Consider the following 14798-nt stretch of genomic DNA (forward strand, 5'->3'; position numbering starts at 1 on the left):
TAGTCACAGCAGTGAAGTGATGCATGAAACTGACTCTACTGTAAAATCTCATTGTTATATGGATGAAGAAATGGACTGGCTCCAAACAGTAAAACAATCCCAAGATGGGGAAAAATATATATGCAAGCTTTCAGCAGAGTGAATTGTTCAGAGCAAAATGTGTTCTTTTGTTTAGGGGGCTGCAAACCATGGTCTAAAGCTAATTAGACAATAGGAGCTGTTCTTGGGTGTCAGTGGGATGCTACCAGAGTACAGTACACGCTGTTCACAGAAGACATTGCAGACTCACCTTATCCCACGAAGTGCTGGATTTCATAGAATTACAGATTCATAGAATGGTTTGGGTTGGAAGGGACCTCAAATATCGTCTAGTTCCAACCCCCCTGCCATGGGCAGGGACACCCTCCACTAGACCAGGTTGCCCAAAGCCCCATCCAGCCTGGCCTTGAACACTTCCAGGGAGGGGGCATCCACAGCATTTCTGGGTAACCTTTGTAGACCAGATTGAAAAAGAGCATAGGTGTTTACCTCCAGATGAATTTTTATGGAGGATGACTTTATTTCTTAAGCCCTTTATTTAGTCTTTCCTTCTCTCCATGCAGTTATTTATTTTCATGATTTCAGCATCACTAAAATAAGACCTTTCTGCTATTGTATTTATCCATTTCACCTTGGACTCTGATACCCAAGATATGCCAAAGTGCAGAGAATTCACATCTTAACTGATAACTCTGGGATTTGGTCCCAAAAACAGCTAATTACTGAGGATCAGAATGCCTTGAGTATGAAACCAAGGAGAATTCATGCAATTTTCCATGTTAAAATTTCCCATAGGTTTTTCAAAAATAGTTCATTATGGAAAAATACACTAAATAAAATGTATTTTGCTACTGATTGATTTCGGAATTCCTGAAGAAAGCATCCAGAAAAAGTTTTGAGCCCTTACTGAAAATAGCTGATTCCTTCATACTGCATAGGGAAAAAATTATCCTAATTATTTGGTTTTTCCTTCCTATGCTTCGAGCAAGTCAACAGCTCTCCACAGTACTGACTCAGCTACAGCCTAAGAGACCCTGCAAAGACTTCTGAAAGTCATCAAAAGCAGGCTTTTGAAGGCTAGTGAGCAAAGCCTTCCCTCCAGTGAAAGCCCTTTGCCAGGTCACCCCTTGCCATTTAAACTGAGCAGCTTAAGTACTGAAGCTAATATATGTAACACTGTGATGGAAATAATATGCTCTCTGCAGGAAAGCCCCCCCACCCTGGTCCTTTAAATGCTGGTGCTTTCCCCCTCTGCCAGTCTTGTTACCAGGACTCATTTCTGTGTTGATAACACAGCAGTGATAATAGGTATCAGCTCAATGCAGGAAGGAGGACTATTGAGCCTGAGGGGAAATTTCATCTGTGATAGAGCAAATTTTGTTCAGTCTCCTGGACATCTTCTCCTGGACACAGATGTCAGTTCATGTGACCTGGTCTGGGCCTTCTTTAATGACCAGTTTGTTGCTGGAAGCCTTGTTTCTTGTGCTACCTCAGCAGGAGGCATTGCAATCACAGGCTAAATTAAGCCTGCAAGCATTTTTTTCTAACTCTGTCTGGAGATGCAGCATCGGCAAACACCGTCCTAGTCGACGGCCAGCCTGTCCCAATAGCAGCCTGCCCATATCAGTATCCATTCCCCTGGATTGCCACCATGCCAGAGCATGGATGATTCAGGCTTTCCCCTCAAGAAATCTCATTATTCATGAAGGCAGAATATTCTCTGCCCTCTTCTTCCTTTGATTAATTTTTCCTTCATGTCAACTGCCTGAAATGAATAGTAGCCAGAAACGTCTTTGCTTTATCAGTAAGCAAAGCTGGTGGCAAAAGTCCTGATGAGAATGTTTAGGGGAGTGGGAAACACTTCCCTGCGAGAAGAATTATCTGGAGAGCCTGCAATGAGAAGGGGTGGCTTTGGAGAATGACAGCAGAGGACAAAATATCATCTGTTAAAACAAATCAATATTCTCTGGACTTCCAAGTCCTGGCTGTGGACATTCGGAGTGTATTTTTCTCCCAGTGCATGAGTATACCAGCAGCCCCATTGATTTTCTGCTTATATCAAGAGGATGATCTATACCTCCTTTGGAGAGAGGCTAGCTCTCTGGAGAGAACCACTGAGATTTCATGGCGAGATGTATCACAATTGCTATAAAATCACAATTTATCTGCTAAATTCTTTTTGACTGAGATAACACTTTGCCAGAAAAGTGAAGCTGCTATGATTTTCTATAATAGCACTCATGACATTTACGTACACTTGCCTCTTGCATATCTGCCTTGTGAATATCTCCAGGACAGAATGTAAAGGTGCATGATATTTACAAATCACAGCTTTTCCCACAATTTACTTCATGATGTTGACAAGGGCTGAGTCACAGAAGGTAGGGAGCATTGTAGTGCCTCTATCTTTGTTGGAGGTTTTCACATGTTTATAGTAAAGCACAAGCATAGGTGCACTCAGGACCAGAGGTGGTAGTGAGCTATTAAAGATGCTCGTGAAAATCTGATACGTTCACAAACACTAGACCCTTATCTCAGTTCTCATTTAAGCCGTTCCTCTTTTCCTGTTGATGTGTCTGTTAGAAAATATTATTTGGGGTAGACAGGATTATTTTTTGTATGCTGTACCCTCCAGTTCTTTTCTGTTTTTTTTTTTTGTTCAGCTTAATTTATATTTTTAATTTATTTGTCTTTTAAAAAAGAATGTTGATATAATTATTGATTTGTCAGTGAGACACAGTGTTTCTGGTTTCCAGTTTTCCATTTTTTTCTGAAATTTGAAGATTTGAATCAAAAGAAGGTGACTTCTTCAGGTTTCAAGTTCAATGAGTTCAAAATGCATTTTAATTTTCTTTCTGGTTCTCAGTTTCAATCCAGAGGACCTCGCTTCTCAAGACAAGTTCACATGTCCTCCAATCCTGAATGAATTATTGAATTTTTGAACACTTAGTTGGTAGACAGAATCCCAAGGAAAAGAAAAGAAGTAGAAAAGGAGGGAAAAAGATATCAGAAGACTTCTTTAGAAATCAAACTCATTAAATTTGTTACTTTTATCTGTGTTACAATTGTGGAAAGTGTATTTATGGACGGTGGAGTTTTTTGTTTAGTTTTAGCTTTACAAGCTAAAGCTAGAAACAGCACTTTTAAACTCACAGTTGATAGTCTATAAGTTATTTTTATGCTTGGCTTTACTACTTCTTTACATGACATATCTCACAGAGATACCAGGCATCTAAACATCAACCAACTACTGGCATTCAGTGAAGCCCATTAGTTTTAATTTTATTTATTTGTATGCCTATTATGGTAGCATTTACCAGCTGAAATTAATATTGCTTAGATGATTGATTTCTCCGTCTAAAAGAGAGTTATCTCAACTCTATCCATAAACAATACAGACAGGCAATTTGAGAAAGCCAGTCATGCCACCTGTCCTAAATGCCCTTTTGAGGAAGGGATGAATCACTCTTCAAAGACGTTTCTCTTCTGACCACAGGAAGAGCCTTGTTTAAAGTGTTTGCCTTTTGTATGCCTGCAGTTAGGCAAAAGGATTTATGCCCATAATAACAAAAAGGAGTTTGTAATCTAAGTAAGGTAGGTATAAACAGAGGAGGGAAGAGAGCAGCAGAGGTGGAATCTCTTACCCAAGGATCCAACAGATCAGTGACCAAGCAAATAAAATAACCAGTCTTCAGCTTTCAGGCCAATATTTTACTGTAAGCCTTCCCTTCACCTTTATACTCAGTGTGAGCTCTGCTACTGGAGTCAGTGGGAGCAGGATGAGAGCCTGGACGGTCACCTGTAATGATTTAAAATCATTGGGTTTATATTTATCTGTTCAGAAATCATTGCTATCCTTCACATATTTTCCAACCAGTGTCACTTTGTGTTATTGGTTGCCTGGGGAGCGGTATAAACCAGAGGAATGTCCCACTCAGACCTTACTAATGAAACCTCTTTTGCATTGCAGTTGACCTGGACAGGTTGAATGATGATGTGAAACGTTACAGCTGCACTCCAAGAAACTACTCTGTCAATTTAAGGGAGGAACTGAAGCTGACAAATGTAGTTTTCTTCCCCCGCTGCCTCCTCGTCCAGCGCTGCGGAGGAAACTGTGGCTGTGGGACTTCGAACTGGAAATCCTGCATGTGCATGTCAGGGAAAACAGTGAAAAAATATCATGAGGTATTTTCACTCCTTTTCTTTGGTACTTCTTTTGGGTATTTACTGCTTATGTTGATTCTGAAGGCTTTTCTCAGAGCTATGTGTGCTGCTCATATTGATGATCATGTTATACTGGTCATGCTATATCATGTTATATTACTATCATTATGCTATACCATTGGGCAAAAATCACTGCCTGCATTGAAGTGTCATGGGCAAAGATGTTATCATTTGAGAAAGACCAGAGCGTTTAAGTGAATGCCCCCTGTGGTCACCACTCTTTCTGAGGTGAAGCATCTGCTTAGGCTTCCAGACAGGTGGAGCTGAGACTTAGGTAACAGCATTGCTTTTGCTGTCCATGCTAGATACCAGCTTGGTACCTCATGGAGCAGCATTCACGCCTTCCACTGCAGTGAGCCATAGCAAGACACACACCCACGCAGTCGACCTGCAGAAAGGCCTGATTTTAAATAAGTTTAGTATTAATGTCTTTAATGTGACATTACAATATATACATAGCAGCACAGCTTCAGAATACTGCAGTTTGTCTTTTGTCAGAACTTCTACTATTTTCTTGATGAACATCTGCCTTTGGGATATACAGTGGATACAAACAATTGGCCAATGATTTGCACTTGAAAGTGGTGAATGAGCAGAGTGGAAGGAGGTTATGTATGTTAGAAAGGGGTGTTAACAGGTATTTATAGGTAAATCAATTTAGAAGAAGTTGGAGAGAACTTCTGCCACCTCTCTGTGAATGCTACCACAGCATCCTAGTGAACTTTGTTGCAAGAATGAGGCTTATGTTGGACTGATTTTTCCCAGCAACGGACTGATGCAACGTGAATGCATATACCACGGGAAATACCCTTTTTAGTAACACAGAAACATATGTTCCTTGAGGCATCTGACTGCATATCCTCTTGTTTTGTGCTCTGTCTTTTAAACTTATGACCATGCTTGGACATGACAATTAAGTCACTTGTGAACTCTTTTCCCTTCCAGATTTATTACCTGTAGGAAGCAGCTGAATCTTTTGGTCTTAGCTTTTTTCCCCACTCAGCAATTTTTTAGGAAGGCAAAATTTTAGCATAAGGTCAAAGTCCATTATATTTATTTTTAATCCATTCAGAACCTATTTAGTGAGGAAAAAAAACAAGGAAAGCAGCTGATTTGCCACTTGCTTAAGTCTCAAGTGAAAATGAACTTTATGGACTTTAAATCTGGATGTGATGTGGGCTCTTACCTTAAAGGCATTAACCTGGGAGACCCTAGGGCTGCAACAGCAGAAGGCTGTTGAAGGTCAGACCTTTGCCTCACTGTGAGCAGTGTGGTTACTCTTTTCCAAGGTAAGAGATTTTTTCTCACAAATAACTGCAAAATAGGACATATTCCACATCAGCTAGGACCAGAGAATAGTTAACATTTTATCTAATTTTAAGCAAGATGCAGGGGATGACCCCGGTAATTACAGAGCGGAAAGCCTTATCTCAGTGGTAGAAAAGTTAATTGGAAAAAAATTAATAGGTATAAAACACCTTGATGACTATGAGCTGATAAAATGAACTCAGAATGCCTTATGTATGAATAAATATTTATACAGCACCACAACATTGTACAAGAATACTGAAAGACTTGGCGCCTCCTTCAGAGAGCGAACAGTCCACCAGACAAGATCAGACATGTATTAGAAGCTGGTTAAGAGAAAAGAGTGAAGAGGTGAAAGAGATGAGCAATTTTCTACATAGGAAGTGGCTATCTGTGGGTGCCCCCAGCACACAGATTGTTATTTCATGTATAATCAATCTGGAGGGACGTGAACAGAGAAGTGGCAAAAATGAGAGCTAGCAGAGGAGATAACGTGCTTTAACAGCAGAGAAGGCTGCAAGGGAATTCAGAAGGCCTGTGGAACTACTTATAAATGCAGTTTAGAAAAGTAGCAAGCATTAGGATGAGTAATCACAACTATTTATTCATATTACACTGGGTGCATGAAAGGAGGAGGGAGAAATGAAGGATGGAAGTTGGACTAAAGGTCAAGTAGTGATTCACCATGAAGAGCTTCAGGAAAATAGTTGTTTAGTGCAGTGATGATAGTTAAAAAAAAAAAAAGTGACAGTCTTCTTCAGAAATTGAGGTGAAGAACAGGGAATAACAGAGCAAATATTATTATGGCCTGGATAAATTGGTGGGGTGCTCATACTGGGTTTTAACCGTTGGTGCTTAGAAAGATACAGGCAGGAGTAGAAAAGATGTATAGAAACAGAAAACATACATCAGGAGAGATACAGAAGAAGATAGACATCAAAAGCATTTGTAAAGAAAGTGGCTCAAAAGTTTTGGATAATTTCATTTAGAAAAAACTAGGAATAAGAGAGGACACAGTGAAAGATAGAAAATAATCAATAGTACCTAGAAGAAAAACAGGTCTTCCTGTTTCTTCCTTAAGAAAAGAATAGGTAGAGTCTGAGACAGATTGAAAGCGAACTAATTTAAAATGATAAAAAGGAATTTTATTTTTTTGCACAGTAAACCTATATGGAATTTCAGCCCTTAAATATGAGTGGTGCACAATTCAGAAGGATTCTGAGAGAATTAAAAGTAAAATATAAATTACACAATCCTGGGTCACATCTGTATCAGAACTTAGACCAACAACTGACAGTAGCTAGAAAAAAAATGCTGATTATAAACATGTTATCAAGTGTGTTTGGGAGCTGGGACATCAGAATATCACACTAACCAGGTCATAACCAGGATGTCATGACATACACCCCCCTAAATTATTCAGGAAATTCAGGAAATTCAATATTCACATTAATACTTCACTGCTAATTTATTTCACTACTCCTTTGTTCTCTGAAAACCATATGAATTCCAGACAGTGTTTCAGCTTTAACATTAAATGGCTTTTGTAAGTTTAAATTTAAACTTAATCCCTTAGGGATGAATTAACAGTTCACTGAGCAGAAATTTAGCCAAGTGACTCCCATTAACATGAGTGGAAGTCATGCAGATAAATTCACGTATGACATACTGAAGATGTGTCCATTAATTTTTGTCCAAAATATTTTCCACTTTATTATTATTATTATTATTATTATTAGCCACGCACAGCTAATAAGTTTTATTCTTTATTGTCCTTAATTCCTTTGGCTTCTCGACATGCTGGTTTTAGAACCGTGGAGCTGGTTTACTCTTTTCAAAGCCAATTTGAAACCTACTAACCTTAACCAAAAAGCCTTTAGTTGCATAATGAAGGACAGAGCTTCACACTTTATCAAATCCCCAGCGCTCTTAATTTGGTTAAAAATCTCCACCTTCTGCTGCAGGAGAATATAGGCCAGATTCAAATACAAGTCCCAATTACTTGTATTTGCTTGCAAAAGACACCAGAAGGAAGTATAAGGTAGTGGAACAAAGAAGGTGTTTGTAGCAGCTGAAACAATCCTGCAGAACCCAGACCGCTTCTCTTGCCAGGCTGATTTCGCTTATCTGTTACCCTGGAGCTTCATCTACTGAGCTCCTGGACCCACCAGAGCTACTTGTCCTGCACATGAATATACTTGTCCTCAACAGTAAAAATGCAACTGGAAATCACGTAAAAGTTGTCTGGCATTTCTGAGCTACCCAGTATTTGTGGGAGAAAGACAGGCAGGCAAATTTTCCAGAAGCGATAGGCTCCATTTTGGCTTTCTAGCCGGTGCCTTGCAGTGCCGGAGTAGCTGCGTGCCGGCAGCTGTGGGGGCACTAATGCCCAGAGCGTTTGTTGAGACAAAGGTTTCTAGTCCAGAGAGATTTCAAGGTTATCTTCTCCTTCTGCTCTTAATGTTTTTTAGTTTCCACTTAGTTCCTATTCAAAGCCTCACACCATACTCATCACCGAGCGCTCCCTCCTAGTATGGCAGGACTAATAGCTATCACGTGTAGCCTTTAATTTCCCCAAGCTGTGAATGCTGCTCCAGTTCCCTGAACAGACTGTACAGCTCTTTCCTCTCACGTCCAATCATAAGAAGTAATGCAACAGCAGGGAAAATGAGAAAATGAGAATGCCACAGTAAGGGGTATCTTTTTCTTTATTGCCCTGGGGAATGCTAATAATGAGATCTTGGATCTGTTTTATAACCTGGAAGTTTGCCATAACTTTACCAAAATGCTCAGCAGTTTCCAGAAGTAAATGGGTTCATAACTTGAGTAAACAGATATTTTAATGGGTAGGGTTTTTTTGCAAGAGTCTTGTGATGGTCTGTGGTTTTCCATGGCTTCTGGGTTTGCTTGAGACCAGAGCTCACGGACAAATACTCATGACTTACCAATAGTGTCATGAACCCTGCAAACCAAACAGGCCAAGTGCTGGCAGTGTCTGAAAATGTCTCTCGGGCACAGTCTGCCATAAGTGATCCTGAGTTACATTACAGGGCTCCGTGCAAGGGAAAGACAAAGCGATACATGGAAGTTGATGCAGCACACCTTAATCAAATGCTCATGTCTACTGCTGTCTAACTTGCTAAAGTGGAGCTGAAATGAAAGCAGTGCATTTCTTTGGCAGTGCCTGGAGCTGCTCTTTAAAGAGAGGGGGGCTGTAAACCTGGAGATCACCCAGCCCAGAGGAGGTGTGGGGGACCTCAGGCCAGGACTCAGTTCGGCTCAGGCTGCAGCTGTGCCATCCGCCCAGCGTGCACGTACCTCAGAGAAACAAGAAATCGGTTTCCCCATCTCATTGCTGTAACTGATGAGATGTGAAATGAGTTTCCATGAGGAATAAATGCTCTTAAGGTAGCAACCAGAATTTGTCAGAGTGTATAAACCTCCACAAACACAGTGCTGAGCAACACAGCTAAAAGGCATATAAGGAAAAAAGCAAAGTGGTGAAGGCTGATTGCATCTTTTACCTACTTACTTGTCTCTCCTGTAAAGACCGATGCATTTTTCACTGCCTATATGGTGCTTTTCTCCCTGCCCTCCACCACCATCCTCTCCTTTTTGAAGCGTTATACCTCCATTCAGCTTTCATATAGACTGGAGCTTGTCTGATGCCTTCACAGGAGATGCATGCAATTAATTCTCATCAACAAGGTTTAGATTAGTGTTAGGGTGGTTACTTCATAACCTCTTGCTGCCCTGAGAGTGTGGCAGGCACCTCAGAGTACCTACACAATACTAAGTCTTTGCACAGGTTGCTGGGGCATAGAAACAGCTTTAACTGGACCCAACATTGTAAAAGGAAAACAGGACAGTAGGGATGTTATTGGGGAGAAAAGAACAGGGGAGCAGGAGAGAAAATGGAAAGGTGACATGAGACTTCAGTAAGACAGAGGAGTTGTTGCAATGGAGTTAAGAAATGTAACTAATACAGTTCGGTGTCATTGGGGCTTTTTTTTTTTTTTCTTTCTTTTTTTTCAGAGAAATGAGAAGCAAACCTTAAGGAGGCACTTGAGAGAACAAACAATAATTTTCACTCTGTCTTTACACAGGGAAGCATAAGATAACTGGACAAAAATGATGCAAACGCTGCTGATACAACAAAGGAAATTTGCTAAGGGATTAAAATTAGCTAGCGTCATCAAACCAGTGTGCAAGGAATATGGCCTGATTATTGTATGTCCTGGAGTTGATAGTGCATGTATAAAAGAGATAAAAGGTTGTTATGGTAATAAAGGCATAGAATTAACCTGACAAAAAGAGTTAACGCATAGAAATATTATACAAGAAGCAGCAATGGAATTTGTTTGGAATGCAAATATAAGGAAACAGAATGAGTCAGAAGTGACTTCTAGGTCACAGGATGAGCACAGAGGTGCAGTGAGGGAAAAAAGGTTCGTTTTTTACTGAATGAAAATGAAAGTTCTTGGGATGACATCTGGAAGTTAAGCAAGTGAGACATCCTGTGATACATGTGTGGGCAAAGAAGCACTTGGGAAGGGGGAATACCTGTATCTGGTCAGTGAAAAGCCAATAGATGGAGCCATAATGTGTGACAAGATCACCAAAAGTGAGGGTCTTGTTGATGTCACGTATGTCAAAAGCATCATAGCTTTAGTGACTATTTCTGATGCCTGAGTTTTAAGCCAATTAAATTTTTTCCCATGTTTGCTGTGTTAAAATCAGGTGTTTCTTATTCATAAAAATAAAAAAAAGTAGAATCAATAATCCCGTCTACATTTAACAATCCCTTAGTTTGCATGCTACCACTGATCAGCAAACAAACTCTTTTTTCTTGTTCCTGATATCCTATAATTATCTCTGGTAAGAAAGAATGCAGCTTTGGGTCTTTGTCTTTATTTTGGGCTATGTTCCTACTAGAATAAAGGTCCTTAAGCTAAATTATGAACCACATTCCCATAATGCTTGGTTTCGTACGCTCAGAGCACAGCTAAACTGTGTGTGACCTTTGGATTAGATAACTTTCAAAAATTGCAGAGTAAGATTTTTCATCTGTATCAGAACTTGGATCTGTGTTGAATGTTTTGCACTTTTGATGCTTCCTCTTTCATGAATCTCAGACAAATATAATTTGGTTTGCATGCTAGAATGATGGTATTTTTAGATGAGCAGAAGGAGATTAGATAATGCTGCATAGCAGGATTTTAAAATAAGTTCTGCAAAGTACAAATTTCACTATCTAAAATAGCATCCAGAGTTGTTCTCCATCCTCTTTCACTAGAATATGAAGCTAACCAGATATTTGGTAAGCCATAGTCATGCTATTGATTATCTGTGGTCTTCTTAAGATAATTAAAAAAAAAAAAAAAAGTTGACTTTTGAGTGAGGCTTCAGATTTCTATTTATATTTAAACTGCTGGTCAGAAATTTAACAAATAATGTTACAATTGTTCCTAATAAATAAAGTAAATGATAAGTAAACAATTGCTATAAGCAACTGGACACCCCTTTTTTTTTAAATTATTTTTAAGTTTTGACTGGGTTTCCTATTACTCTTTGCTTTTTATTAAAACAGAAGTCAGCCATCATGGACTGTCATGGCTAAATGTTGCCTGACTTCAAAGGTAAATGATACCTGGCTAGAATCGTCAGCGAATGCTGGAGGGAGTGCTTCACCTCATCTGGTTCTACCCATCTAAAGCTGCGAGTCCAGTCTTTGGGCTCCTTTCCTAGTTATCAGAGCTAGCCCCACCAGAGTTGGCTGTTTCAGGTGAATCATTCTCTGGAGCCACCTCTTTGTTGCTGCTTCTACTGGCGAAATGCCGGGGTATGGGTCAGGGTGAACAGGTTATCTCCAGCTGGGTCCTTTCCCCTGCAGTCATCACCACTCTGCTCTCCTCAGCCCCTGATCATGAAGTGCTCTTGCAGATCTGCTGAGATTGGAGGGGCTGCCAGGCGGTCAGCCCTGACCTCCTGTGCTCCACAGGCCACTGGAGAGCACCCTGCTGCCACAAAGCAAGACCCAAACTGGTACTGTGTACCTTCTGGAAAGGCAACCACTTTCGGATGTCCTCAAACAGGCTGGAAACACCATGCTTCCTTGGAGGGCTGTCCAGGCCATGAGGGTGTGGGCACTTGCGCCCTAATTCCAGGTCGAGTTTCACTGGCTTCTGCTTCCAGATACTGTTTTTTGTGATGGCTCTGCTCTCTCATTTAAAGAGTCCTTCAGAAGCTGGCATCCGAATTCAATATGCAATGAATGCGCAAGATTCGTGGCAGGGAAATGCATGTAAGCATTGTCTTTATATTTCTTTCACCACCGCCCCCAAGGAAAACTATGCAGTGGCCACTGTCATCTCACCTTGAAACCTCTCAGATCCTCAGGCATATCTACAAAGTAAAATGCCATCCAGCATATTCGTGTGCTCCTCTGGAGCTGTCTGCAGAAGAAATGCTACGAGGCCCTGATACTCTTTTTTTTATTACCTATAAACACCAAATCCAGCTCAGAAGCTAAGTCCTCTGTCTTGATATTTTTTTTAGTGCTTTAATACTTTTATGACCGTAATTAACTCAGTGTTCGATGAGGGGGATGTGGCTGTATGTAGTTACATACTCTTTGTGAGGCAATGATCTGAACAGCCGGGGCACACATTTTGATTAGTAGTGACAGACATTGCTCCTTTAATTTGAAAACTGCAAGGTTATTCTTCTTTTTCGCCCACACAAAACAAACCTTTTGAGCATTCCAAACCTTCCTCACATCCATATTTTCTTACAGCTACTGATCCCATCAAAAAAGGAGCAATAAAGTGCCCTGAACAAAATTTCTTTGAACTATTTTCATTAATTCAGTAGTTCCTCACCTTTAAGGACCTGACCATATAATGAATAAACAGCAGCTCTTTTCAGAATGAAGGGTTTTCTTTCAGCTACTGTGGTCACCAGAAATGACCTTACTTCACGATTCTTTTCAAATCCCTTGTATTTAGCTGAAACTAAAACTATTAGATGGAAGCTAGACAGAGAGCTTTGAACATCAGTTCTGTGATCAGCTATTAAAGCCGTCCAATTTCAGCTGTGTTCAAACGCTGCTTTCCTGTCTTGTCTGGGGAAGTGCCTGCCAATTCATTTTTCTACTCTTATCAGCAAAGCCCATATACTGCGCTCATGTTTCTTAATATAAAACACAGGGAAAATCCCTGAGCTGTCAGGAGGTCTGTTAGCTTAAATACAACCCACAGCTTTGCTCTCATGCCGTTGCATACTTCTATTGCCTCTCAATTGAAAAAAGCAGATCTACCTACCCATGATCTTGCAAGGTGCCAGTCATCTGAATTTGTCAGATTTTGACAAAAGGCTTCTTTAAATAAAGAATTTTATCATGGATTCAGCGTCAGCAGCTGTACTTGATTTTAAAAGTATGTTTTCTTAAAAAAAAGCATCTTTGAAGATGTGGTCTATTTTCAGCTCTGTAATAATCACAGCAACCTGATTGGGTTCAGATCCTCTGTGTTATGGATGACAATGTGGTACAGTGAATTGTCCTGCTGTCCATCAGTATTGCATATATTGAGGCAGTCAACGTTTGAAATCAATTCAAGTCCATTATACTTTTGTTGCTTTAAAAAAAAATTTAAAAATTACATGTCTCTGTGTTTCTAACAAGGAAAAATAATTATATCTTCCCAACATGTTAAAGCAGCATGTCGGTACCTTGCTTAGGTGCTTAGGCACAGTCCTTCCTCTCAGTATTGCATAGGTTAAACATAAATTTTATCACAAAAGGGAGGACAAAATAATAGACTGTGTTCAGTGCTTATCACTTTTGTTACCTCCCATGGCCTTCCTACCCTCCAGACATTAATGGTAGAGAACGAATGGTCTCATCCCGAAGGCTGCTCACCTGCCTGTCCTTCTCCACCTGCTCTGCACTGCATCCATGGTTAAACTTTGGCGAGTCATTCACACTTACTTCCTAATTCTGTTGAAATTGCTAATACTTTGCTGATCGGGTATGCGGCCCTTTATTCCCTCTCCTTCCCAAGACCATCTCAATTCTTGTATAGTGTTGTGACGTCAAAGTACAGAAAATGGTTTGTAAAAAAATTAAAAAAAAAAGATATTATTAATTGAGGAACAGAACGATCTGTTAGAGGACCTATTATTCAGAAGTGTGGTTCTTTCTGTGGATGAGACGCTAAAGATGTTTAGGTCCCACTTCCCACTTGACCAGCGGCTTTGGCAGATCATAGTCAAGACAGACTTCTCTCCATCTTTTGAACAAGCAAGACAAATCTAGCTGATCTAGCAAGTCACTTGGCCAAGCTAGCATGAGACACAGCAGCCTGCCAAGAGGTGAGATGTGTTAGCTCTCGTACCTTACCAGTGCGTGGTTTCTGGACTCAAGTGCTTGAGGCCACAGAGAACAGAACTGGCCCACCTGCCTACCACCAGCTGTGGAGCTGCATCCTTGCTTTCTCCTTGTCCTGCTCCCCATCAGTAAATAAGTGATTTCAAAAGGGAAAGGACAATATAATGCCACTGGTAGCTTTTCTACTGATGTGGTGCAGAGCCTTGAGCAAATCAGTTTCAGATTCTCCATCTATACAAGTTTGACAGTGATGCATATCTTTCTGTGCAATGTGCTGTGAGATTGGGAAGAAAAATGCTGTAGGAGAGTTGAAGTCTTCATAGTCTTAACTCATTTGTTGTACCTAATCCAAACTAGTATTTGAGCTTCAGGGCAGAAATTGGAAATTAATATATCTTTTGTTAAACTACTATAGGCCTATGAACAGAAAATTAATGAAACAAAACAAAGAATGTCCTCCCCTCAACCTGCACCACCATGCTGATGGGGGTATGAGCTATTACACAGCAGCTCAACCTCCAACAGTGGACTCACAACGCGTGTCCTGCAAACCGCCATCCTCCTCAGCTTTTCCAGTCCATGGTTTGCATACTTACACTGTCATAGAAGATTAGATAGGATGCAACATTATGGCTGTTTTCCACATATCCACAAGACCATTTTCAGGGAATCTTAGATTCATATAATAATATGGGTTGGAAGGCAGCTCTGAGGGTCATCTAGCCCGATCCCCTATTCAAAGCAGGGAGAATTTTGAAGTTAGATGAGGTTGCTCAGGGCCTTGTCCTGTTAATTTTGACTGTCTTCAAGGTTTCTGGAGTCTCTCTGGGCAACCTGC

The 14798-nt window shown here is 40.4% G+C and overlaps 1 protein-coding gene across 6 annotated transcripts in view; it reads left to right on the top strand.

The window, feature by feature from the left end:
• PDGFD (platelet derived growth factor D) overlaps positions 1 to 14798 on the top strand; it is a 144283-nt gene that overhangs the window by 125096 nt on the left and 4389 nt on the right. For all 6 annotated transcript variants that reach the window (XM_054848590.1, XM_054848610.1, XM_054848580.1 and 3 more), the window contains one exon: positions 4010 to 4224. In XM_054848590.1, coding sequence (XP_054704565.1) covers positions 4010 to 4224 — 215 coding nt within the window. The remainder of the gene's footprint in view (positions 1 to 4009; positions 4225 to 14798) is intronic.

Source organism: Grus americana, chromosome 1 (assembly GCF_028858705.1).
Source record: "Grus americana isolate bGruAme1 chromosome 1, bGruAme1.mat, whole genome shotgun sequence".
NCBI lineage: Eukaryota > Metazoa > Chordata > Aves > Gruiformes > Gruidae > Grus > Grus americana.